The following is a 22996-nucleotide window of genomic DNA, read 5'->3' on the forward strand; positions in this document are numbered from 1 at the left end:
AGAGTCTCTCTGAAATAAATGAAAAAATTGATGAAAAAACGACTACCATCTCCCTTAATTGTTCAATTTTTGAACGAGAGGCAATTTGTCTGAAAATCTGGAAAAAAAAAGTATTTGCATCAATTGCCCTTTTGTTGCCATTCGTGAAACTTGCACACTCAGCAGCAAGTGATTCCTCCAGCCCACACGTTTTCGGCGCAAAAGTGTAAGTGATAAGAGCTTCAACTGGTACCTCCTGGAACCGAGGAGCTGACAGTGCTGCTCTTTTTGGCAGAAACTAGCGAATGAGCACAAATGCACTTTTACTTTATCTAGGTTACTATAACCGATGCTTCTTCTATTACCTTTACTTCCTCCATTTTACTCCTAAAAACTGCTTGTCATGTGTTTGAACTGTGCGGGGCCGCCTTGAGGTCCTTTCCGACCATTCTGTACCAGGTTGTTCCTATTTGGATTTCCTCGAAGAAGTTGAGGGCGCGAGAAAAAACCGAATGGCTGCAGGAGACGCCGCGGCGATGGTGGTGGTTACGCAAACTGTGCTTGAGCAAACATGTGCCTGAATTGAAAAAGAGAAGAAGACGATGACGATTAGGAACAAGAAGGCATTGAAGACGTTGAAGAAGGTCATCTTTGAAATTATGTTCAAATATGTTTTGGTTCTAGTTACCCTAGATTTCAAAAATACTTGAAGTACTCTAGAAACCCGAGTTGATATTTGTAAGGTTTATGTTAAACTCTACGTCATATTTTGAGTAACTGCCTACCGTAGTTTTTACACTTATTTGAAAAGAAAAAAGCACCTAGCTACTTTTGTAAGTTCATATTCATTTTAGGGCTAACTTACCTGTGCCTGGTAAAAGCCCACAAGACGTCTAGAATTACTATTGCAGTCTTTTCAAATACGTTCTTTTCTGGAATGGTTCTTGTTGCCCTGGATTTCAAAAATTCTCTAGAAATCCGAGTTGGCAATTTCATGCTCGGAAAGTGCACTTTTTTTCGAAAGATGATCGCTCTCAATAATTAACCTTCATAATACACATCATACTCTTCTTTTTTGCATTCACTTACAGTAAGCACTAGATATCTCGGAATACTCTAGTTGGGTTTGAAAATCTCCACGGTCCCTTTTCTATTTTTCTAGCCGTCCCCTATATCCACCTACAGTAGCCTTTGCGCCTGTACCTCTGCAGCACTATGCCTAACTGGGAGCAGGTGAGCCAATACCAAATAACTTTCCCAAAACTCTTTCTCCTCCCATCAACGGTCATCCGATCTCAATATGGCCACGTCATGCTCCAACTTCACGTACGCTTTGGCTCAAAACGAGTTCACTGACCGAACTGTTTGTCCAACCAAAACCTTGTGGCCGAGCGCAAGAAAGAGTTGTGTGTTGCTGATATTTTGTAAAAAGTAAACGTATCCTCTTCCTCCTACTGCTGTTGCTGTGAAAGTCAGTCAGCCCCGGAAGTGAACAGTTCGCTGATGCGACGACCTCCCACCCTTCGGCCTCCTCCTCTTTTTCCCCCAACAAAACTTGTGTCAACATACTGTGGTAGGAGCGAAAAGGTACCGCGCGCCCCATCCGCATTTTGCCATATCCATTCCTTCCCGAATCGGCGCTTGCTTCCTGGTGACCCTTCCCTTATCTTGGAGCAACTTTCACTTTTTCCACTTCTTATCTCCAATTCTCTCGTCTTTCTAGACAAAATAGATATCAGAATGTTCCTCCAGTTCCAAGTACATTGATACTTTTTCTTTCTCCAAATTTTCCCACACCTTCTTTTCATTACTTTTTCTCATTCGTGGTCTACTCTTTCTTATTTTTGATCTCGGTTCAATATTAGAATCTGCAAACTTAACAACTGAAAAAATAACATTTCTAAACTTACTATAACATTTCCACTTTTTAATTGCATTCTTTAAATTTCGTAAATTTAAGATGAATTGTGAATCGTTGCTCACTGCCCTTGACGTATCCACTCTACTCTCAACTCTTTCCTCACCTGAAAAAGAACATCGTCGTAAAAGACGACGTGGTGAAGTAGCCAATCCATCAAACACTCTTGATGCTCTTGTTGCTCGCAAAGCCGACGATCAACCATTTGAAAAGAGATATCTAAGTGAACAAGAAGCAATTGAAGGACCAGATGATGAGATTGAAATGAAAAAAATGGAATTGGATCCTGATGTATCTACACGCACCTGCTCTACCTGTGGTTACCAAGGAAAATGGGTGTCTGAGATGATTCGTCATAAGAGAGTTCATACCAGTGAAAGACCATTCAAGTGTCGTTATTGCTCCAGAACCAGCAAGTGGAAGGCTGACCTTATTCGACATGTTGCAAGTGAGTTCATATTACTTTTCTATTACTTTAGGTATTTGAATTCGCTTTAAACCTTTTGTAATTCTGTCAGATTTGAAGTTTGGCAGCTTAGAACAATTTTTGAAATGTAATCAATTAGCTTCTGCTATACCTGAAAATGTATTCTCCAACCTCAATAATTTCAGAAACTCATGGAATCCGTGTTGTCTCCAAATACAGCCGTTCGAAAGTCTTCGATGCCACCAACAGTTCAATGGATTCTTCGTGTTCTTCAGACTCTGATCGATGCATAATTTCTGAAAAGAGAACAGTGTTCTATCGTTGCCAATTGTGCTCATTTGAAGATGAAAGAGTATCTGTATTGAACAGTCATGTAAGCCATCTTCACAACACCTCCCCATGTGTTTGTCGATGTGGCGCTAAATTTGAAGATGTCCAAGGAGCACTTGCTCATTCCAATGGTCCATGCTCCCATGTTGATATGATTTACAACGTTATGCCAACTTATGAGAAAGGTAAACCATAATTTTAAATAGTTTAATTTCATGATTTAAATTCCTTTTTTCAGCATCTCCATTATCCCCGTGCAGAAGCGAATCCTCATCAGACAGCGGAATTCAGACAGATCCTGAAGAAGAAGCATCGATTATTACATCATCCCTACCAACTCCTCAACTTGGATCATCACCTCTTCTGTTGTCACCAACACTTCCAGTCACTCCATCTTTCCTTCCAGACATTCAATCAGCTCTGCTGAGCCTTCAGCCAAATCCATTAATGTCATTATACTTGGCATCTCTCCTACAATCTTCCTTGTTGAATAGTCCAACTATTCCAACATCTTTTCCACAAATCATCCCAACTACGATACTTACACCTTCTCAACAAGATGAGATGGTTGACGTTGAGATGTAATTCTTAAGATCTTGAATCCATAATCTCAAAATTTATAATTAAAACAATTTATCACTTCTTTACTTGAATATCTCAGGTTCATATACTCGAACCAATATATTTTCTGTTCTACTTAGCCAATCACGCACACAAACCCCAAAAAAACCCCAAATCTTAGGTATCTACTCACATACGAATCTCGTCTCAACTCTCAGCTTCCTGGTGAATTCATATTTTCTTTGCTAATTTTATTTTCCTTATCTGTTTCTACTATACGAGTCATGTTTCTATCACACATCCCTCCATATTTCTCTATCACATTTTTCACCGATTTCTCTTTTTTTCGGGATTGTTCTTATTTATATCGTTACGAATATTTGGAAATATACGCTTGTTTAAAAAAGTATTATCACCACTGCATAAACTCATATTTTAAGCGATATTATTGATTTGTATTTGCTCGGCATTTAGTGCCTCCTTTCTCCCACCTTTTGAGGTCTTCTCACCTTCCGCCCACCTTTTTGCCACCTGCTCCCCACCTTTTGTAAAAATATCACAATTATTCAACAAATACTCGAAATTCAGTCGCGTTTGCCACCTTTCTCCCACCTATTGTGGTCTAAAACAGCAGCGGCAGCGTTCTGGTGACACCAAAACATGTATTTGTGATTTACAACAAAAAATCTCGATAAATAATTTTGAAAACAATAATTCTTACATTTCAAAATCTGCCTACACCAGACCTGGGAAACGCTTATTTTTCCTACCTCATTACTGCCAGTTCACTAACTTGCTTCTTATCTGGCCTGCCTACATACCTTCTTTGTTCCTGTCACGTCCGATTTTCCTTGGTTCGTCTAATTTCTTATTTTATCTAATTTATAAAACTGAATGTTTTTCTACCCGTCGATCAAAGCATTTCAAACACATAAACTATATTTCCGAAGTTATTCCATACATATAAGGCTTTTGTTTGATTCGATTTTTTTTAGGTGGCATTATTGAGGTTCGGATGTTAAACTATTCCTAAATCACGCCCACGTCTGAAATCTCCAATTTTATATTAGTATTATTTAATTATTTTGATCAACTTCACAGATCCATCCCGTCAAAACAACAAAATTTCGCTCATCAACTCATAGAACAGGCAGTGGCTATATCAGTAATGTATATTCTCAGAAGCAAGAACAAAATTTCACGGTTCACCGCTTTTTCTAGATTAATGTATACGTGAGTTTCACATGCTCCCATTTATAATTTCAAATTCTAGCACTGAACTATTAGATTCAAAATGTGCTTTAGTTGAATATCAATAATTTCTATCTAGGTACCAGCTATCATATGATAAGGTCCTTTGGGAAAAGAACACGAGAGCTCCGCCTGATATTTTGCTCATTTTATCATTATCGTGACAGACACGGAAGAAGTCATTTAAACCATTTTTCATTCTTGCTCTAAAATTCTTCTAAAGAAGCTCAACTTTTACCATGGATCTTTTTGGTTCAAGTTCGAATCGTTTTGTTCCAATAATCAACATCTACTTTCATTTCTACCTTGTTTCCGGTTTATTTTTTCAATGTATTCTGATGATTCTTATCATTCGAAAGTCTCCCAACAGCTTGAATGACCTCAAACTGTTTCTATACAACACGGCGTTTTGTCAGATTGCAAACATTCTTTCTGCTTATTTTATTCAATATAGGTTAAATAGTTTTTTATTGTTGAATGTCAGACCAATATTTACTTTTCTTGTTTCAGGGCGTTACCCAACACAACAACTCTAGCGGTTCTGGCAAATGGGCTGTGTAGGAAATTCGGACCGGAAGTCTGTTTTGGAACTTATCATGTTTATTTGGTGTGTTTGAAAAAATAACCTCTAAAGTTGCAATTAAAAAACATTCACTCACTATCAGCTCACTATCAGACACAATATATTTTTAACCAATTTTTTCTTATTTAGGGTATCAGCTCAAGTGTAGCTCTTTCCATTTCAACAACCGTTATGTTTCGATATTCTCTAATAAAAAACTGGCGTTTAAGCAGAACATCATTACGTGGATTGATTATATGTGGACATATTGCGCCGTTCATTGCTACAGTAAGACACTATTTTGTGCTCTTGTGCCCCATTACACAATTTCAGGCCATTCCTTTCACGACGCAATGGGATTTTGACGTTGTTCGTGCACAATCAGTGAAAGAGCATTCAACATATGATCTTTCTATTTATGCTCCATTTTCTGGATTTTCTGATACAAGATCTTTCCAATTCTTGTTTGTCACTGCGGCAATTGCTATTGGAGCATACTTTGTCCCTTTAATGTCGGTTTTTGTTATTCGGAAAATTATGATAGTGACCAAAGCTCATTCAAAAATGTCTGAAAACACTAAACGTCACACGAGGATGTTAATGAAGGTGGGAGGAATAATGAATTTTGATGTTTTACAAATCAAGCCGTTTTAAAAGTGGAGTACAGTGTATATGCTAAATTGACCTTTCTAATCGGAACTGTTATAAGCTTTCATTTTCCATAACTTTGGAAGTTGACTAAAAACAAAGAGAACGTTTTACCTACAAGTTGCATACTTCAATTATGTTTTCAAAATTTTGTATTTAATTACCATAGGGTACAAACCTGAAGAAAAACTCGAAAATTTTAAAATACCTTATATACTATTAAAGTATTTAATTTTGATATTTGGTCATGTCAAACCATGGTGAGAGTATTTATACAAAATCCACCTTTGAAACGTTGTAACGAATGAAATAATTTCAACAAAACAAACTTATACTTCAGGGTCTGGCGTGCCAAGTTTTGCTCCCATTGATCTCTTATTTTCCCATCATTACGCTTTATTTGGTCACTCAAATGACAGCAGAAGAGTTCCTTATAACAGGTTAGATCAATGCTCGTTTTGAAGTTCAACTGAAAGTATTTGAAGTTTCAGAACATCTTCTGAATATTATGACGTGTTTCCCTGCACTCGTTGATCCTTTTATTTCATTTTATTTTATAGTACCATATCGGGTAGCACTGTTAAAACTGGTAAAAAAGAAAGTGGATTCAACAATCGATGTGACAACATACATACCACCACCAGTTTCTTTCCGTCATTCAAGCACAATTCATGGCTGAGGATAAGTCCATCAATCAATGAACAGTTGTTGATTAACAACTGGTGCTTCTGATAAATCTTGTTCAATTTTTATATTATATAAAAATAAATGAAATTATGTTTATTATATTCTTTAATTTAATTCTAATTACATGTGCAATTGCTAAACCATTTGAGCAACATTTGCTCCAAGATAGAACATTTGTTGAAATTGAAGCTGTTCATCTAGTTGATACGCCATTAGGAGTTCAAATTGTTCATGCTGTCGTACCTTTGTCCGCAATTGGACTCGATAATGCACTGGAATCTGAGAGTGTTTGGTATATACCGGAGCAACAGGAATTCCCGAAATTGGTAAGCGTATAGTTGGAAAACTTTGAGATTTTGAGACTTACTCTCCTGGGTTTTCTTTGTTTTTGTTTATTCCACTAAGTCATATTAGCAAGAATATACATACATAGAAGGATTTTTTGAAACCCAAAACCGGAGACTGTTATCTATCTTAGCGTCTGGTCACTTCAGATATAATATATAGGTTTAAATGAGAAACGTATTCATTATTATTTGCAAAAAAAATAATTAAAATAATTAAGGGATACTTAACCTCTCACGGCTGGTTCTTCTTACATGAACAACATTTCAAACGAATCAAGAAACGAGCATTTTCAAAGAAAGCACCGAAAAATGCTCAGTTGGATGTGACAAGTCTCGTGAGACTTGTTCCGTCTTCATTTGACAACGTGCAGTTTATCAAAAAAGGTAACATTTTGATTTCAAAGCAGAACAATTATAAAAAGCTTTACATTAGGTCCAATGGGAGCGTATATCTACAGCGACGGGGGATCACAGAAAAGTTCACAGTTTGAGGTATTTGTTTTTATTCACAATTATCAATTGATAAATTTTCCAATTCTAGGCAATTCCTTCAATGTCAACGCGAACAACTGATACTCAAGTAGTCAAAACTGGAAATCTTGCTGCCTACATCTACACCGAGGTTCCAGAATCACAGGCATTTGTTTCAGGATCAGAATCCTTGTATTGGCTCGTTCCGGCTATTCCGTCTCAATCAAAGAATAGTCGTTCATATACAACAAGACTTCATGATTCTTCTCTTCTTTTGTATCATGGAATGCCAAGATTAATTAAACTTAAGACATAACTGTTTTAAACTTCAACATTTGAAGATAATTTTCGTTGTGAGGTGACACGCCTCAGAGAATCCGTCAACTAAAACTTGAAAATGTGAAGAACAAATTTATAAACAAGTATCTTTCTTAAACTTGACAACCATCATTCAATGCAAAATCAGCATTTTCTGCAAAATGAACATTAATTAGTTTTCCATCTCTCGTTGAATGATATTCTCCAACACTAATCCAACAACGTGTCTTGTGGTTTGAAATCTGAATTATAAAATACTTCAAAACATGAAAGTGCATAATTAAACCAACATCGCATCTTTCTGGACCCGGACACAACATCCCGTGATTTTCATTTGCAGAGTGGAAAGCATAATATGATTGTTTATAACAATCACTGATTAATTTTGAGTATGTCATGTTGATAGGAAGATTACGTAGATGTCGTCTGACTGATGACTTCCAGCTCATTCTGAATTTTGTTTTCAGAACAGCTGATGGATTGATCAATGATACCTGTTAAAGTCCTTTTCAATCATCTTGATGTTCTTATTAGATATCAATGGTTTGTCATTGTCTAGACCAGTTGATGGATTGTATTTGGGTTCCTCTTCATTTTTGGATTTCAATCCGTCTAGCTGAAAAAGGAAGCAGGGTCTTTATGTGGTAATTGCTTTGGATCAAATTATGTGTTATCAATGAGGACTACACTTTGAGAGTGGAGCATCGCCAATCTGGATTTGTTAAAATATACTGAAAAGGGGTTTGTTTTTATGTTACCAATTCAATATGTTTCAGATGGGTTATAGAATTGAATTCAGGCTTCACGGCCAATTTTTTCAGATTTTTCTGTGGCCAATGAATCCACGTATTGTTGATTTTTGAGGGGATTGCAATCATTTTTCCAGTTTCGGTTTGTTGTTCATGTTTTATATTTCGAAGAACATGTTCAATCGAAAAAACATTTGCTCGTTTATCTGAAAAGTTCTGCGTTTATTAATTAATAGAAAGACTTCCAATTGAATCGATTTTTAGTGATTTTCGTTTTTGGTACTCGTCTTTTTGGCAGCCCTTTCAAGATCGTAGAGTTTCGAATATGCAAAAATTATCTATTTTTTAAACAATTGTTTTTAAATTCCAATTTTTAAGTTGGTAATTGACCAAAAGTTTGACTGAAAATTGTGTTAAATTTGAAATCTTTTGAAGTGTTAAACATAAAGAAACCTGACAGTCCGTGAAATATTAATAGTAAAAGATAGTCCAGCAACTAACTCACATGCTTTTATTCTTGTATTTTCTTTTGAATACGTGAAATATGCAACTGTTGGGTGTTCAGAAGCTAGGTATCGAAACTCGCTGGCATAATTGTCAGCTACACGAGGAATAATTAGATCATCTAGATCTACAAATGCTACGAATTCAGAAGATTCCTGGAAATTTATAAAAATGTCGACTTTATTTTTCAGATATTTTTGATTTGTGAAACAAAAAAAGCGACTTTATGTGTAGATGAACAGTTTTTTTAATTGATTGATTTTGACAGATTATTAGGAAGAATAATTTTTAAAGTTATATAACTTTAAACAATCGTTACCTTATATCTCAAAAGACAATCCGTCTGTGCAGCAGCTTGACTTCTAAACTCAACATTTAAATTTGGATTAAAATCTTGTTCATCTCGATTTAAGAGGTTTATCCTATTCCATGGCTTCAAAGTTGCATATCCCTCTTGCTCGTAAACTCTCAAAATTTCGAGCATTGGGGAAACAATGCTCCGAATATACAGATGCATGTGAGCACCGAATATTTTATATACATGAAGAGAAACAAGAAGATTGTGCCAATTTTCAGCAGCGAAGAGTGGAGAAATGCACATTACAACAGGTTTAGGTTCCGAAGAAACAACTTCGAATGGAATCTGATAAAAATGGGATATTATACAATTTTCAAAAAGTAACTGACAGCTCAAAAACTCACCGGCGCATGATTTCCACCTAAAGAAACCAATAAAAGCGACGGATTTAGAACTATTTTTGCAGTTGCAGTCATTGCAATCCATTTACACGCATCATGGATTGTTACTCTGAAGTTTGAGAGATTGAAGAAGTATGCTCCTTCAAAAGAAAATATTAGCAGAACTACATTTGCCTCAAATTTCGTATTTCCAACTCCCGATAATCTTCATGTTTGAATTTTCTCCAAAATGAGAACTGCAAAACCAATAAATTAATCGCTCCGCCCACGTTTGATCCAATCAGCGACTTTGAGATCCGTCTGATTTGTCTTGTAGTTCTCATTTTGGAGGAGAATCAAACAAGGAAGTTGGTGAGTTGTATAAAAATCTCGGATATCTGACGGCCTTATAATTTTTCTTAAATCGACAGATGCATCTGCAGATGGTAGATGACCGAGATTCGCATATTTTCTCGGCCACTCTTCCATTTTCTCGATTTACCATCTACTTTGTATTGTTTTATGTATTTTTCAGAAATAGCCAGAATTGTTTCCAGGTTTGAAAAACATCTATTAGGTACATGGAACTTTTATGCAAAAATTTCAAAAAAAACCAAGGTATTAGATTATTCTGCCTTTAGTTTTGAACGGTTTAATCATAGGAAATAGTTGATTACCGATCCTGCAAAATTTCAGAATAAGCTCCGCCCCTTTCTTGGTTTTTTTTTTGAATTTTTTCATTGAATTTTCAAATCTTATTTAATTGGTGCCGAAAAGCTCAAAAACTTCGAATCAACACAAAAATAAGAAATTAAATACACAAACCTTTCCAATTCAGCAGATGTCATAGCTCGACTCGTGTCATTTATGCCCAAAAGTTCAAGATTTTTAACTTTTTCCAAAACTTCAAAATCAGCAGTCATCAGAATAACCATTGAAGAATCTCCGAGACTTTTTGATTTATTATAATAAAATGCAGAATAAATGAATATATCATAAGGTGCCGAATGAAATACTTCTTCATTTTCAAGATCTGGTGAATCGATTCGACTGGAAATTTATCGTTTCAATCATTTTTGAACGGTGATAATTTTTAACTATCAATACTTACATAAATTGAAGTAAGACTGCCGTTACAAAAAATAAAAACGAAAAAAGTAATACCACAGACAGAACCGATGGAATTATTCGTGGAAGCATTTTGGCTGATCTGACGCACTTGTTTTGTGTCCTAACGCGTCCCGCAAGTTATCTGAACATCTAATCTCGAACTACCTTCAATGAGTGCGACGGTCAAAATGAGGAGTAACAGTTTTCATTAATTTAGCAATAAAATAATAAGGCAAAAAATTTGAAAATCAAAGACAAAACAAATGAATTGAGTGGGGGAAATGATGGAAGATTTTGAATGTGAAGGAGCTGCTCGTCCGGATTTTTTCAGCTCAGTTTTTCTGGACAGGTAATAGGTCTGAATATAAAACATGATAGTGTGTGATGAATGGGGAAGAAAAAAACAATCAGAAATAAGGGGAGAATTGGCGGTAAACGAGGAAAACCAGAGTAGACATATAAGATGAAGCTGTGGATTGTTAAATTGCAATTGCAAAAACATAGACGATTGCAAGCATTGTTTTGGCTTCCCAACGGTACATGTACGAGGCTGAAAATGAGATTTTTTGAGCTATAAGTTGAATACCAACTTTCAAAATCAGAACTTTGTGAGTAATAAATTTATTTCCCTCTTTATTATTTAATGTTTTAATACAAAATGTTAACTCACAATCCGTGACTTTATTCCAGTAGGAAATCGTGCTAACATTGAGACCGGAACCGCTCGAGATCTGAAGGAACGACGAGGTAACCACATATTTGTATGGTTTTCCCGCTGCCACTAGCTTCTTCGTTATTTGTTCGACGGCCTTCTGATTCCACTGAACACTGTCCTTGTGGGTATACTGGGTGCTTGCGCCTACAACCTCGTCGAGTACCTGAAAGATTATTGGATTACGAGAATGTGAATAAACAATAATCAACTCAAAAATTATAGTTTTTCAAAGAATTAATACAGTAGACATATAAAATATCGGTACCTGCTTGATGATCATGTGAACGTCCTCCTCTGCCAAAGCCATGATGTTGAGCTTGTGAGAGCTGAATATTGAGTTTAATTATTAAAAAAGAGACAGTATAAATAAATCAAGTGCGCTCAAACGGCAATTGAAGTATCAGAAATTAAGATATAAACATCTTTAAATAATTTATTCTCATAAAACGAGAATACATACGACTAGAAAATAAAATCAAAAAACTAATATTAAATTGGAAATACAGATAATGCATGTTATGGTAGGAATGTTATGTCACAATATGTGAGTTTTGAAAATAAATAGTTAAATATATATTTAGGCTTCCGGCTCGAAATCGACATGAGTGAGGCATGCAGATAAATCGCGTCCGAGTTCAGCTGTTCCAGCGCAGAGAACTTTTCTTGACATGACGTCAAATGGGGATCCAGTTGGATCAGTGACAACACCTCCGGCTTCTGTGACAATGATAGAAGGAGCAGCAACATCCCAAGCGTGAATCCCGTATTCAACATATCCATCGCAACTTCCTTGTGCAACCATCACCATGTTGATCGCGGCGGAGCCAAACGAACGGTGTCTGAAAAAAAAACTTGGATTTTTTTCAAATAACTTTTATTATGTATAACAATATTAAAAATAATAATATCACATCATCCTCGTGATTTTTTTCATATTAAACTTTGTCCATCCAACATCTAACTTTTCCATCTTATCCATTTCTCAATTTTAGTAAAACTTTCAAAAAATTTGCAAACGCACAGTTCAAGAAAGTCACTAGATTTCGACAAGAATATAAAAAATATTTATAAGTACCCGTGACATTGTTTGTCGAACATAACAGTCTTGTAAGAATCAACAAATGATTTCTGCATAACAGGAGATCGAATTGAGCCAAGTTGAAGTATGAGCACACTTTCCGCAATGACTGGAATTTGCAACGTTTCTATGTGAATGTAAATAAAATTGAAAGTAAAACGTGCAAAACCAGCGCGGGAAGTGTGGAGGTATATTTTTTGTAAAAAAGTAATCAATTTTAGACCAAAAAATTAAAACAAACCCTCGCACACCAGCCATCACTTGATTTCGCATGTTTGACTGGGCAATGTCGAGCCAGCGATCGCCGAACTGAACACGATTATGCAGACCGAGAGATTGACAGAGAACTCCCTTTGAAAGCACTTCAAAAAGCAGGGTGCATGACAAGAAAAGTGCAATTACTTACATTGATTCTTTGATGCTCGGATTGGAAATCCATTTTTGAAAGCTCCCTTTCCGAGTTGAGCGAGATAAAGTTCATTAGTGATTGGATTGTATACGATTCCAGCACGAATTTGTTTTTTGATTGCAAGTCCAACGCAGATTGCGATCATAGGGATTCTATAATAACATAAGAATTTGTTTTTCGAGAAAAATTTGAGTCCAAATTAGAAATTAAATAACGCGATTTGCCATTATTTGAAGAGTCCGATTTAAAAAAAATCTTACCTATGAACAAAGTTAGTAGTTCCATCAATCGGATCAATAATCCATGTTGGTGCATCAGTCCATTCAATTTTCGCACCTCCGGCTACAGATTCCTCGCCAATGAATCTGAATCAAAATAGTAAATTTATGTAAATACTCGATTGAAAAAGAAAGTCCAACTGGTTGTCATGGAGACAATGAGTGAAATCGAGCGGACCGTGGGAATTCCTTGCTCTTACCTATGTCCTTTGAATCTCTCGGAGAGCCCTTCGATGAGAAGCTTTTCAACAGCTTGGTCAGTTTCAGTCACCAAATCAGTATTCGATGATTTTGTGTCAACCTTGCTTTCCGGGGAGTCAAACGCGGTACGGACGAGCTGAAAATGTTTTTTTCGAATATTGATGTTTTTTCAAATAATAAAATTTGTTTCGTAACTGAGGAATAGAGAATGTTGTTTTTCGAGTTACGCATTTGATTTAAATGTGCATATTTGTAAAATTAACAAAAATAAGACAAAGATAATAACGACGTTGTTGTTTTAGGAAACAGTTTGATTTTTTAATCCGAATTCAACTCACCGTTCCAGCTTTTTTAACCAACTCAATGGCGTAGTCGACGAAAACTTGCTCTTCCTCGTGGATTGGTTGGAACACCATCTAAAACTTAAAATCAATGAATAAAGAGCTGAAGGGAACCACTTTGCCGAAAAACAATAAAATAAATTAAAGAAGCTAAACGGAGAAGCCGTCTATTAGGAAAACTAACTCGCGCCAGAGTCGTTTTTCCAACGACGCGAGCAGACGGAGCGAGAAAATTAGAGATCACTCGGAGACACGAGACGCAGAGACACCTAGTAATCTCTTCCCATGTTCTGTTAGGAAAAATGATAACGACGAGGGAGAAAAATGACCAGACACAAAAATTTGCAACATCAAAGTACATTGGAGTCACTGAGAACCAATGAGACAACGCAAAATGCAAAATTTAAACGGATAAATTGTTTATTATATCAAGTATCGGATAGCAGTCTGTCAACCAAAGTAAACCAAGTCGACGTGCTCTTTCCAGCCTTTTCGTTCAATTATACGCTCCAAATCACCATTTGTCAAGTCCAATTTGACACAAACGACGAGCGGAGGCCTGGCATTTCTAAAACAAATAATACGTTTAGTAAGAAACTGAGAAAGTGAAGACATACTCAAGGTTAACAATTGGAACTTTGTGAGTCACACTGCGTGACACTTCATCAAACTCTTCATGAACACCTCTCCCGATTTTTGACTCATCAATATCGCAAAATTCTCTGACTTTGATCTTCTCGTCATCTGTGAGACTTCTAAAGAATGTAGTATATGTTGAAAGAATGTTTTCAAGCATAAACCATTACTTGAAAAGACGTTTTCCTTGCTTCCCAGCACTCCAGATTGTGAATTTGTCCCATTTTGCGATGTATTTCTCTTTTAATCTCGATAAACGGAAATTCCAAATTGTTTGTTCTTGAACGCTGTGTGATGCACAGTTTTTATGGTATCGGTACATGACAATGTCATCATCGACCTGAAATAACACACATTTTGAAATGAATTTTTTTCAAGCTAACTTTCCAGCTAAAATTGCCAATTTACTTACTTTATCAAAAATACACTCCGGGAAATCCAAGCACTTGTAGAAAAATTCTAAGTCTTCAGGAAAACCACACGAAACATCTGTTCGAAAACCGCCAACCTTATCGAAAAGTGCTCTACTAATGAACCAAGTAGGAGCAACGAGCGTGGGACCATGAGATGTGTAGACTTGACTTCTGATTTTGTCTCCGATCATCGAGTTCGCCCATTTTGTGTATCTTGTTGTGGAGCCTTCTGGTAGTCTATGAAACTGTCCACCTAACAAACAGTTAGGATCGTATTATACTTAACTTCAATTTATTCACCTACAAAAATTAAATCATCTCCAGACTTCGATAACTTCGTTGCCAACTCCAATTGGCTTTTGATTCTGTTCGGAGAGCTGACATCATCTGCATCATTGAAACAGAGATATCTTCCTTTCGAAGATCTTACAGCACAATCCTTAGCGGCACCAACTCCACCGGGTTGAGGAACGTGTGTAACAACGACATTCATTCCCATCTCTTCGAACTCGAGCCGCGCATTTTCCAGAATTCTAACAGTGTCATCTACACTCCCGTCGTCAGCCAAACAAATCTGAGATATTTTTATTAATTAGAAGAAACAAAACCATACGCATTTCTAACCTCAATTTTTGAATTTTCACAAGCTGTCTGGTCGAGTAGACCGTTGAGTGTTTCCCGCAAGAACTTTTCTACATTTTTGGCTGGAATTATGACAGAGACGTCATATTGATAGTTCATCATACCCTATAAACATTCAATTGAACAATAACCAACTATAAAACGAAAAAATTCATAAAAGCTGAAAGAGCGTTACCGAAAACGGAAAACAAAACATTAAAATGGAATTTTAAACTTTGAATAAAAATAAACAAGGCGCATTACGATGCTCCGTTCTTACGACGCTGTGTCTCTCTCAATAGCACACTCCCTCGCCGTAATGCGGTGCCTCTTTTTTGTTGGTGAACATTTTTAAACTACTCGTTCTTTGTTGATGTTTTTCTCTCCATCTGTCTATTTTTCTATAAAATTTTAAAAAATACGTATTTTCCTGTTTTAGTCAGATTATCAAAATATCCGCTTGAAGTTCCTTCGAAAAAACTCTCCAGGTGATGCTCAATTCTAAGCCGATTCTCACACTTTGCTCGTTTTTGCCTTGAAGACCAAACGATCGACTATTTGATTTTAAAATTAGAACATGCGGTTCGCAAAGGTATGCTCTATCCGATATTAAAAGTTCTAATGTTCATAAGATGTTACAGATGGTTTCGTCTGAAATGGACACCGCGATTGAGGCTCGGTCAATAGCAACATCCCCGCTAAACTCGAAAGTATCTCCACTGAGTCAAATACAGAAGGACAAGCTTTTAGTAATTCAATGGGAACATCTCAACTTGTACAAATTCTATCCAATGGCTCTGTGCAGTTCATGGACAATCAGGTGCATGCTGTATCCAATGTCTGTTGTGAAGAGCAGACTACAACTACAGAGACAAAATAATGTGTATAACGGAATGCGAGATGCATTTGTTAAAATCATTCGTCAAGAAGGAATCGGCGCTTTGTATAAAGTTAGTTTTAGTTACCGGATGTTTTATTGAAATTTAAAATATTTCAGGGATTCTGGATGACACTTCCCCAGCTGTCAGCTTCATTTTTATATTCATCAGCTTATGAAAGAGTCAGAGACTTGCTTCAAACCCATCTTCATATTACTAATCACTCTGTGGTATCTGCATTAGCCGGAGGAATCGCTTCTCCTTGTGCACAGCTAATATTTGTACCAACTGACATTGTGGCTCAACATATGATGGTTCATAATAATCCAGAAGCATTTGGAGGTAAATCGCTTTTTTGAAATGTTTGCTCTGAAGAATATAATTTAGGTGGAGAGAAGAATATACCAGTAGCAGATGCAATCAGAAAAGATGGTCTCGAAGGCAGAAGAACGTTAGGTTTGAGAGTTATCAGGGCCGTGTACAAAGTTGATGGAATTTTCGGTTTTTATAGGTATTTTTATATTTTACAGTTTCAATTATGACATATTTTAAAATTTCAGAGGATTCCTATCCGCAATCATGTTGTATATTCCTTCAACAATGGTTTTCTGGTCTACATATTACAATTCATTAGCAGTGTTCAGAATGATTCGTGAAAAAGTAGGTTAAAGTTATGCTAAACTGAATTAAGTCAATTATTAATTCAGGTCACTGAACTTGAATATGGAGTGAAACCAACATCTCCTTCCGAAGTTGATGATCGGAATTTGTTCCTGGACCAAGCTGTGAGCGGTTCTATTGGCGGAGTCGCTAGTGCAATGGTTACAAATCCATTGGAGATGCTGAGAATTCGGTTACAGGTAAGAATTTTAGTAATCTAATTCAATGAAATTAAAATATTTTCAGGTTCATCGAACAACGTACAGGGAAACGATTGTTAGACTATGGAAGTATGAGAAAGCACAAGTATTCACCAAGGTATGGTTTTGCCAAATCAAGATATACCAAATTTAGAAAATGAGCTCAGAAATCAACATGTTTACACCATTTTTTTGCTTCAAATAAGTATCCGTAAAATATGCTGAGCTCACGAAAAATATTAGTTAAATACATTTATATATGTTTTTAATATTTCAGGGTCTCGCACCGCGTATGGTGAATAATGCTCTCTATTCAAGTCTTGTAATGCTTGCCTATGAAAGTGTCAAACGGTTCTCAGTTCTGCCCGAGTTTAAAAACAAAATCGTCTGGTGATCGCACCTGCTCATTTTCGAATTTTTACTGCTCACACACGTGTATTCATACTTTCATCCAAAAAAATAATCTAAGATTTCTTATTTTGCAGCAATGCAACACCGCTTTCGTTTCTCCTAGAAGATTATTAGATGCTGTCCAAAATTGTAAATTTTGTGTGATCATATCACCCCAAATTCCTTCTTTCCGCTCTCTTCGAATTCTGTTCTATGAACTTTTCTTTTTTTTTTGTAATTGTTTCTTTAATATTCTTTTTTTTCTCACTATTCTGGTTCGGTCCCTTCTCATTTTCGAGTATAAATCCTTTGATGTTTGCTTTTTCTTTTTGATTTTTCCTTTTGAGGTAAATTTCCTCTAATATCTTTATTATATCATTTATTCGTTGAAATTACATTTTGAAAATCATTTACAAACAATCAGATGTCCTACCGGCGTGCCGTTTCTCGATTTGACCGTGTTAACCAATGGCTGCAGTTTTCGAGACAATGGCACGTGATTGATGCGAATCAACAAGTATGTATACCTTTAAGCCTCTTGTTTTGTTTTTTTGAATGTTTGAACGTAAACATGTCGACGATCAAATGGGAAAACATGTTGTTGACAAATGGAAGTGTTAAGTAATAATATAAGTGCAATCCTTTCTAATACACATAGTTATTCAAATAATACAAATTATTGCTCACTGATAAAAAATAATTCAACAATGACCAAACACAATAGTAAAGCTTTTCAAAAAATTCCTGAATTTATTTTATTAGCACGCAAATTGTAGTAATTACTCAGTTTTTTCCACTTATATTATAATGTCGTAAGTCCGCCAAAACCCAATTTGGCACGATTATTTTAAAGTTTAATTTTTTTAATCTTGAAAACTACAGAAAATCGCATTCTCTCTTCAATTTTTTCCTCTGAACAATCTGGAAAAAAAATCGAAAAAGTCCATTTTTGTAAAAAAAAATTACCAGAAAACAAAAATGTACATTCGAATAACAGAAAAACATAATAACAACATGAATATATTTATTTTTATTTCATATTTAATTCCAGGACGCCGAACTTCTTGGTGATAAAGTTGCTCGATATCTCGCAGGGAAACACAAACCAATTTTCCATCCAGAAACTGATTGTGGAGATCATGTAGTTGTTACAAACTGCAAAGATATTGCAATGCATGCATTTGACTGGAAACACACAATTTATAAGTTCAATATGGTGATTTTTGCTGCTTTTATAGAAATTATCAATTCTTTTGCAGGAATATCCAAAAAGTAAAGCTGATATTCCAGCATGGCAGATTCACGATTACGATCAATGCAGAATAGCTTTTTTATCGGTTTATAGGGTGAGTGTATTTTTATTTTGTAATTTATGTCATCCAATTTTTTTAAGTTTTGAAGTATTTTTGAAAAAAAAATAATCTAATGATTTATTCAACGTTAAAAATGTCTTTAAAATTTACCTGAAAATTAAACAAAACAATTTTTTGGCAATAACTAATATAAACTATTCGAACACCTGAAGTACGCGGTGGTTATATTCTTTTTTTCAGTCACTTGGAAATAATCTTCTCCGACGTCGTCACATCCAACGCCTACATTTATTCCCAGATGAAGAAATGGCAGAATTTGTACGAAAAAATATTGGAAGTCAGCTGCGACAAGTTCAAGGAGTTGTGAAACGAAGTGATGAATATACGGCAGAAGAGAGAGCAAACTTCCCAAGAGTTGTGAAATTCGCAGATAAGCATGTCGTTGATTGGGAGAAAAGCATTCCAAATCCGGGAAGACATGTGAAACCAGTGCCCGGACAAAAGGATAAATAGATGATCTCGAGTAGGATTTTGTAGAGTCTGTAGTCTAATTTTCCTTTTTTTTCAAATATTTTTGTTGAAATTGTTTCTGTTGGTATTTTTATGAATATAAGAACTATTAAGAAAATATTCAATTAACACGAAAACTATTCATAACAACAATTAAGAGAAAAAATTTTGAAAACCCATAGAAAAATGATTAAATGAAACTCCGTTGCTCTTCGAAAAGCTTTTCTGATTTCAAACTAGATGATTTCGTCTCCATGTGGTGGTCATTATCAACGAATCGTTGCAACACTAACTTTGCATCACGTTCTCTGAAAAAAACACTTATTAAAAATAGTTTATATTTTTAAATTATGAAGATCTACCATGAATAAAAAACTCACAAAAATTCGTTCCACATCCTGCCTACAATTTCAGTGCAAACGATATCTCCCGTATGATTGTTTATCATTTTGAGCAGCTAAAAAAAGGTGTAATGGAAAAATTTTAAATGTTTTTTTTAGAAATCTTACAATAATAATATCAGGAGTAAACTTATGAAGACAGAATTCTGACAGCAGAATCGAATGTTGCTCTTTTCTGTAAACTTTTCTTTCTTCCGGCTTCTTTTCGTCATTTTCATCTTGGTCCTGATTGTCAAGAAATCTAAAATTATCATAGTTTCCAGAAGATTAATGACTTGTTAATTTAAATTTGACTTTAACAGTAATTTTTCAGTTTTTAATATAATGTGCATAATTGCTCCAAAAACTCACTGCTGCAAGAATTCAACAAGTTTGTGACTGCTGAACATGTTATAACACAAGAAAATTGAATCAAACAATGTGACAAAGAAGACGAGAAGGAACCTGGAATTTTTAATTTTCTGCCTCAAAGGATTTTATTATGTTTCAGTTTCAGTTAGATTTTAAAGATATCATTTGAAAAATTCGTTCACAGTGTTCTAGTTGACTGATATCTTCTGGATAAACCAAAGTTTGAGAAAGATACAATTTGAAAATATTCCATATTAGTCTCAGGATTTACCAAATATACAAGAAGAGAAAGATCTTTTCGTTGAACATATTCAAAGTAAGCACGCATTGAATCGAATATCGTTGCAAATTTCCAAGCACTCTGACCTATAAAAACACAGATCATACATTTCGTTTGTACTTTTGCCTTCTTCTAATCAAAAAGTCAAAGAATGTTTGAGAGCAAACAATTCATCTTTTTGCTTCTGTTCTCTGACGTTTTTTTTCAACTATTAGTCTATGCTTCCGTTGCAATAAAGCAAATCACGATTGCACAAAAATGGCCCAAAAATATTCAAAAAGAAATATGAATAGATCTTATAATAAATAAAACCAAGTGATAACTTATGGTATCATTCAGTTTCAAAATAAATGCGAATTTTGACTAAATATTACTGTACCTGGTCTCGACGCGACCGAGAGTTTTGTCTGTAGTTCGAAACTATACTTATTTTTGTCGTCAAAAATAGCAATTTCACACAACTGTGCGTTAATTACCTGAAAATCACACATAGCAATACGTGGAAAATTTCCAGAATGTTCCCAGTCGGTTCCTTTCAGAATATCATCTAAAATTCGCATTCCCCAGTATGGATCGTTTTGGCCCAAAAACTTGTTGGTGGAATAGAATTGGAGAAACGAATTCGTCATGTAGATCAACTTTGTAACCAAATAGACACTGGAAAATTTAAATTACTTCGAATTAAAGAAACTCTTGAAAATAGATTTAATATAACATTCTCCAAAAATGTAGATTAAATCACCAAAAAGCCAAAAAACTTTACAAAATTCTGTAACTAACTTTGTAATATATTTTCCATGTTGCATTCCAAATATCCTTTGAATCTTTGCCATCTTCGTAGTTTCTTCTTCATTTCGCCGTTTTCGTAGATTATTTGAAATATGTCGACAGATGATGTCTATCTGTTTTTTTCGTTCTTCAGACTGAAATGTCGAATTTAATTTTGATAACATTAGTCATTATTTGAGCTTTTACACATTTTTTTAAAGTCAATCTTTCAAATAAAGTTTGAAATGTTTAGTGAAAAAAGTAAGTTGCCTAACTTTCCTCTAACATAACTTTGGACGTAGATCAATAAAAACAAATTCCTACAAGTTATATATATATTTTTTTGTTTTATAAACTATTTTTTATTCGAACACAGTAAAGCATCAACATGCAAAAATTCTTAAAAATTCTCGAAATTTATGGCATTTTGCCAAAACTTTGCCAGAATAAAACTAGAGAATTTTGGGTGGTTTTATTTAAATGTTACGTTTTCTGGCACTTACCTCTGCACCTTCCGCTTTTTGTGCCGTCTCAACAAGCTTGATGATATTGATTCCAGATTTTGTAGAGAGCATGCTCCAAAAAATGACTGGAAGATAGAAGAATGCAGCTTCAATTGCCATAATAAATGGCGCCCATTGATAATAAATAAGCTGTTGGGAAACACGTTCTTCTACGGTTAAAGGTACTTTATCATTTGGTTTGACCCAATACGTGTTGTACACAAAACAATAGTCTTCTGCATATTGTTCCCAAGCTTTGGTGAACTGAAATTTTAATTTTTGTCATTGGTTCACCAGCAAGTGTTTTAAATGTTGAAGTTAAAACTTAATTGAATGAAGCTTTAAATGAAATAGGTTTTCCCATGTCAACTCAATTTTCAATTAGCCTTAAAAATACATTTCTGAAATTTCATAGATTCTAACAGCGTACGCATGCTTGTTTTCCAAGCTCAAAATGTCTTCAACCTCAAAGTTTATTTTCCGGTATTCGGCAATTCCAACAGTTTTGGCAATAGCCAAATGGTTACTCAGTAATACACTTACACTTCAAATTAAGTATTAGGAGTTTCACAGTCTTCTAATAGTATTCACTGTTACTAACTGCTTAGTTCGTTTCGTTCATCCCCAGTGCATATTCTCGTAAAATCTAAGAGGTTTCTTGACACGATAATATGCGAAACATGTACATGGTTTGAGCACAGGACCCAACTATATTCAAATTAATTGCGTCATCACTGACATAACATACCTGAGCAGGAACCCAACATTGCAATGGTGATCCGACATACTGTCTTGCTGTAATTGTCAATGACATTCCCATAATAATAAGAGTTGAATAATAGTAATTGAGACGGTCAGTACCGAGGTCATCCAGCCTCGGTTTGACCATCGAGAACATGCTCCCGAGCATATTCATGCTGCCTCCAATTGATTTAGTGCCCTTTGCACGTGGATTCTGCTTCTTTTCTGGGATTCTAGGAGGACAATTAAAGAGGAACGAAGAAGGACGAAGAGCCTACTTCTAAACTGTATTCTTCTTCTTATTTTCTATGTTTCTCGAGAGGCTTTTCTCGAGGTTGTGGAAGCACTAAAATACACAGATAGAATGAGGGAACTGACACACTGATACATTTCAACGGTAAGTGATATATACAAGACAGAGAGACATGATGATTATTACGCAAACAGTGTAGTGGAGAGGAGTTCGCGCGGATTATTGCTCTCGGAGCTGGCAAAAAGAGCGGGGGCGCTGCTCTTTGGCACGACTGTCAAAGGACTAACTAGGACTAATTGTAAGAACGGGATGATATTATCAAATTAGATAATTGACACATGAAACGTGGCTTATTTTCAATTTGCTTATTATTTAGGCTCCTCCCACGTCTCACATTCAGTTTAATTTTTAATTTCTCACAATCTGTGAATTTTTAAGCAAAGGGGGAGCTATTTAATAAAAAATTCATTACACAAAAACGAAGTTGCGCCAAAAATACGGTACCCGGTCTCGACA

At 35.4% G+C, this 22996-nt stretch overlaps 11 protein-coding genes and 2 non-coding genes across 16 annotated transcripts; 6 read left to right on the forward strand and 7 right to left on the reverse strand.

Moving 5' to 3' along the window:
- Positions 1 to 1379: 1379 nt before the first annotated feature.
- On the reverse strand, positions 1380 to 1527 carry F13G3.14. Its single transcript, NR_050256.1, has one exon. It is a non-coding gene; the product is annotated as an Unclassified non-coding RNA F13G3.14 (non-coding RNA).
- Positions 1528 to 1613: 86 nt separating this feature from the next.
- Positions 1614 to 1681, reverse strand: F13G3.13. Its single transcript, NR_050257.1, has one exon. It is a non-coding gene; the product is annotated as an Unclassified non-coding RNA F13G3.13 (non-coding RNA).
- Positions 1682 to 1939: 258 nt separating this feature from the next.
- Positions 1940 to 3620, forward strand: ztf-2 (Zinc finger protein ztf-2; the record flags this gene model as incomplete). The annotated part of the gene is made up of 3 exons (NM_001392538.2): positions 1940 to 2345; positions 2510 to 2839; positions 2893 to 3620. 3 exons carry the CDS (start codon positions 1940 to 1942, stop codon positions 3237 to 3239), a joined length of 1083 nt encoding a protein of 360 aa, NP_001379129.1. The 3' UTR covers positions 3240 to 3620.
- Positions 3621 to 4705: 1085 nt separating this feature from the next.
- Positions 4706 to 6462, forward strand: srd-53 (Serpentine Receptor, class D (Delta); the record flags this gene model as incomplete). The annotated part of the gene is made up of 6 exons (NM_059660.2): positions 4706 to 4920; positions 4977 to 5073; positions 5179 to 5316; positions 5362 to 5634; positions 6017 to 6116; positions 6168 to 6462. 6 exons carry the CDS (start codon positions 4706 to 4708, stop codon positions 6353 to 6355), a joined length of 1011 nt encoding a protein of 336 aa, NP_492061.1. The 3' UTR covers positions 6356 to 6462.
- On the forward strand, positions 6343 to 7678 carry F13G3.12 (uncharacterized protein). The gene is made up of 4 exons (NM_001025931.4): positions 6343 to 6689; positions 6929 to 7094; positions 7144 to 7202; positions 7252 to 7678. Exons 1-4 carry the CDS (start codon positions 6453 to 6455, stop codon positions 7495 to 7497), a joined length of 708 nt encoding a protein of 235 aa, NP_001021102.1. The 5' UTR covers positions 6343 to 6452; the 3' UTR covers positions 7498 to 7678.
- BAH-4 lies at positions 7586 to 10651 on the reverse strand (the record flags this gene model as incomplete). Of its 2 annotated transcripts, NM_059661.6 has the most annotated exons (9): positions 7586 to 7741; positions 7790 to 7949; positions 7994 to 8115; positions 8258 to 8454; positions 8754 to 8907; positions 9072 to 9395; positions 9455 to 9560; positions 10256 to 10480; positions 10542 to 10651. In NM_059661.6, 9 exons carry the CDS (start codon positions 10628 to 10630, stop codon positions 7613 to 7615), a joined length of 1506 nt encoding a protein of 501 aa, NP_492062.1. The 2 variants fall into 2 exon arrangements, with proteins under 2 accessions (NP_492062.1, NP_001129764.1); NM_001136292.4 differs by lacking the exon at positions 10542 to 10651 and having other exon boundaries at positions 7613 to 7741; positions 10256 to 10278.
- An 81-nt stretch (positions 10652 to 10732) lies between these two features.
- dylt-1 (DYnein Light chain (Tctex type)) lies at positions 10733 to 11581 on the reverse strand. The gene is made up of 3 exons (NM_059662.8): positions 11521 to 11581; positions 11211 to 11418; positions 10733 to 11090 (listed from the first exon to the last, which is right to left on the reverse strand). The coding sequence occupies exons 1-3, from the start codon at positions 11560 to 11562 to the stop codon at positions 11020 to 11022; spliced, it is 321 nt and encodes a 106-aa protein (NP_492063.1). The 5' UTR covers positions 11563 to 11581; the 3' UTR covers positions 10733 to 11019.
- An 85-nt stretch (positions 11582 to 11666) lies between these two features.
- Positions 11667 to 13643, reverse strand: ttx-7 (Inositol monophosphatase ttx-7). 2 transcript variants are annotated; one of them, NM_001128981.7, is made up of 6 exons: positions 13560 to 13643; positions 13221 to 13357; positions 13003 to 13107; positions 12740 to 12894; positions 12575 to 12695; positions 11667 to 12094 (listed from the first exon to the last, which is right to left on the reverse strand). In NM_001128981.7, exons 1-6 carry the CDS (start codon positions 13635 to 13637, stop codon positions 11833 to 11835), a joined length of 858 nt encoding a protein of 285 aa, NP_001122453.2. In that variant the 5' UTR covers positions 13638 to 13643; the 3' UTR covers positions 11667 to 11832. The 2 variants fall into 2 exon arrangements, with proteins under 2 accessions (NP_001122453.2, NP_001122454.2); NM_001128982.7 differs by lacking the exon at positions 12575 to 12695 and adding an exon at positions 12331 to 12442 and having other exon boundaries at positions 11675 to 12094.
- Positions 13644 to 13967: 324 nt separating this feature from the next.
- On the reverse strand, positions 13968 to 15358 carry F13G3.6 (Glycosyltransferase 2-like domain-containing protein). Its single transcript, NM_059664.5, has 6 exons — positions 15236 to 15358; positions 14912 to 15185; positions 14611 to 14864; positions 14369 to 14538; positions 14180 to 14317; positions 13968 to 14130 (listed from the first exon to the last, which is right to left on the reverse strand). The coding sequence occupies exons 1-6, from the start codon at positions 15353 to 15355 to the stop codon at positions 14013 to 14015; spliced, it is 1074 nt and encodes a 357-aa protein (NP_492065.2). The 5' UTR covers positions 15356 to 15358; the 3' UTR covers positions 13968 to 14012.
- A 307-nt stretch (positions 15359 to 15665) lies between these two features.
- F13G3.7 (SLC (SoLute Carrier) homolog) lies at positions 15666 to 17680 on the forward strand. 2 transcript variants are annotated; one of them, NM_001025932.6, is made up of 8 exons: positions 15666 to 15824; positions 15865 to 16182; positions 16230 to 16452; positions 16498 to 16621; positions 16671 to 16770; positions 16818 to 16970; positions 17017 to 17088; positions 17248 to 17680. In NM_001025932.6, the coding sequence occupies exons 1-8, from the start codon at positions 15810 to 15812 to the stop codon at positions 17362 to 17364; spliced, it is 1122 nt and encodes a 373-aa protein (NP_001021103.1). In that variant the 5' UTR covers positions 15666 to 15809; the 3' UTR covers positions 17365 to 17680. The 2 variants fall into 2 exon arrangements, with proteins under 2 accessions (NP_001021103.1, NP_001379432.1); NM_001392542.1 differs by having other exon boundaries at positions 15672 to 15824; positions 15874 to 16182; positions 17248 to 17678.
- F13G3.15 (uncharacterized protein) lies at positions 15721 to 15771 on the forward strand (the record flags this gene model as incomplete). Its single annotated transcript, NM_001361763.1, has 1 exon — positions 15721 to 15771. A coding segment is annotated over one exon (51 nt), but the record flags the coding sequence as incomplete, so codon positions are not given.
- Positions 17681 to 17784: 104 nt separating the features above from the next.
- On the forward strand, positions 17785 to 19294 carry mrpl-13 (Ribosomal protein L13; the record flags this gene model as incomplete). The annotated part of the gene is made up of 4 exons (NM_059666.9): positions 17785 to 17877; positions 18412 to 18576; positions 18620 to 18706; positions 18914 to 19294. The coding sequence occupies 4 exons, from the start codon at positions 17785 to 17787 to the stop codon at positions 19184 to 19186; spliced, it is 618 nt and encodes a 205-aa protein (NP_492067.1). The 3' UTR covers positions 19187 to 19294.
- A 16-nt stretch (positions 19295 to 19310) lies between these two features.
- Positions 19311 to 22583, reverse strand: eat-5 (Innexin eat-5). Its single transcript, NM_059667.8, has 9 exons — positions 22235 to 22583; positions 21487 to 21750; positions 20996 to 21138; positions 20692 to 20872; positions 20207 to 20301; positions 19936 to 20028; positions 19693 to 19825; positions 19564 to 19640; positions 19311 to 19491 (listed from the first exon to the last, which is right to left on the reverse strand). The coding sequence occupies exons 1-9, from the start codon at positions 22400 to 22402 to the stop codon at positions 19374 to 19376; spliced, it is 1272 nt and encodes a 423-aa protein (NP_492068.1). The 5' UTR covers positions 22403 to 22583; the 3' UTR covers positions 19311 to 19373.
- Between the last annotated feature and the right edge of the window lie 413 nt (positions 22584 to 22996).

The sequence above is a fragment of the Caenorhabditis elegans genome, chromosome I (assembly GCF_000002985.6).
Source record: "Caenorhabditis elegans chromosome I".
In the NCBI taxonomy this organism is placed as follows: Eukaryota; Metazoa; Nematoda; class Chromadorea; order Rhabditida; family Rhabditidae; genus Caenorhabditis; species Caenorhabditis elegans.

Bases quoted from the DNA above. Each gene is read 5' to 3' on its own strand.
- F13G3.7 (NM_001025932.6), top strand. The intron at 16,771-16,817 runs GTAGGTTAAAGT...TTATTAATTCAG, and splicing joins TCAGAATGATTCGTGAAAAA to GTCACTGAACTTGAATATGG. The intron at 16,971-17,016 runs GTAAGAATTTTA...AAATATTTTCAG, and splicing joins TGCTGAGAATTCGGTTACAG to GTTCATCGAACAACGTACAG.
- eat-5 (NM_059667.8), bottom strand. From the start codon at position 22,402: ATGAATATGCTCGGGAGCATGTTCTCGATGGTCAAACCGAGGCTGGAT. The intron at 19,826-19,935 runs GTGAGTTTTTGG...TGATAATTTTAG, and splicing joins CTTGTTGAATTCTTGCAGCA to ATTTCTTGACAATCAGGACC. The intron at 19,641-19,692 runs GTAAGATTTCTA...ACCTTTTTTTAG, and splicing joins TTACTCCTGATATTATTATT to CTGCTCAAAATGATAAACAA.
- F13G3.6 (NM_059664.5), bottom strand. From the start codon at position 15,355: ATGATGAACTATCAATATGACGTCTCTGTCATAATTCCAGCCAAAAAT. The intron at 15,186-15,235 runs GTTAGAAATGCG...AAAATATCTCAG, and splicing joins GTGAAAATTCAAAAATTGAG to ATTTGTTTGGCTGACGACGG. The intron at 14,318-14,368 runs GTAATGGTTTAT...TACATTCTTTAG, and splicing joins CAAGGAAAACGTCTTTTCAA to AAGTCTCACAGATGACGAGA.
- dylt-1 (NM_059662.8), bottom strand. From the start codon at position 11,562: ATGGCTTTGGCAGAGGAGGACGTTCACATGATCATCAAGCAG. The intron at 11,419-11,520 runs GTACCGATATTT...ATAATCTTTCAG, and splicing joins TTCACATGATCATCAAGCAG to GTACTCGACGAGGTTGTAGG. The intron at 11,091-11,210 runs GTGAGTTAACAT...TCTCATTTTCAG, and splicing joins CTGGAATAAAGTCACGGATT to CCTCGTACATGTACCGTTGG.
- ttx-7 (NM_001128981.7), bottom strand. From the start codon at position 13,637: ATGGTGTTCCAACCAATCCACGAGGAAGAGCAAGTTTTCGTCGACTAC. The intron at 13,108-13,220 runs GTAAGAGCAAGG...ATTTTGATTCAG, and splicing joins GAGAGATTCAAAGGACATAG to ATTCATTGGCGAGGAATCTG. The intron at 12,895-13,002 runs GTAAGATTTTTT...ATGTTATTATAG, and splicing joins ACTACTAACTTTGTTCATAG to AATCCCTATGATCGCAATCT.
- F13G3.12 (NM_001025931.4), top strand. From the start codon at position 6,453: ATGTTTATTATATTCTTTAATTTAATTCTAATTACATGTGCAATTGCT. The intron at 6,690-6,928 runs GTAAGCGTATAG...AAAATAATTAAG, and splicing joins AACAGGAATTCCCGAAATTG to GGATACTTAACCTCTCACGG. The intron at 7,203-7,251 runs GTATTTGTTTTT...TTCCAATTCTAG, and splicing joins AGAAAAGTTCACAGTTTGAG to GCAATTCCTTCAATGTCAAC.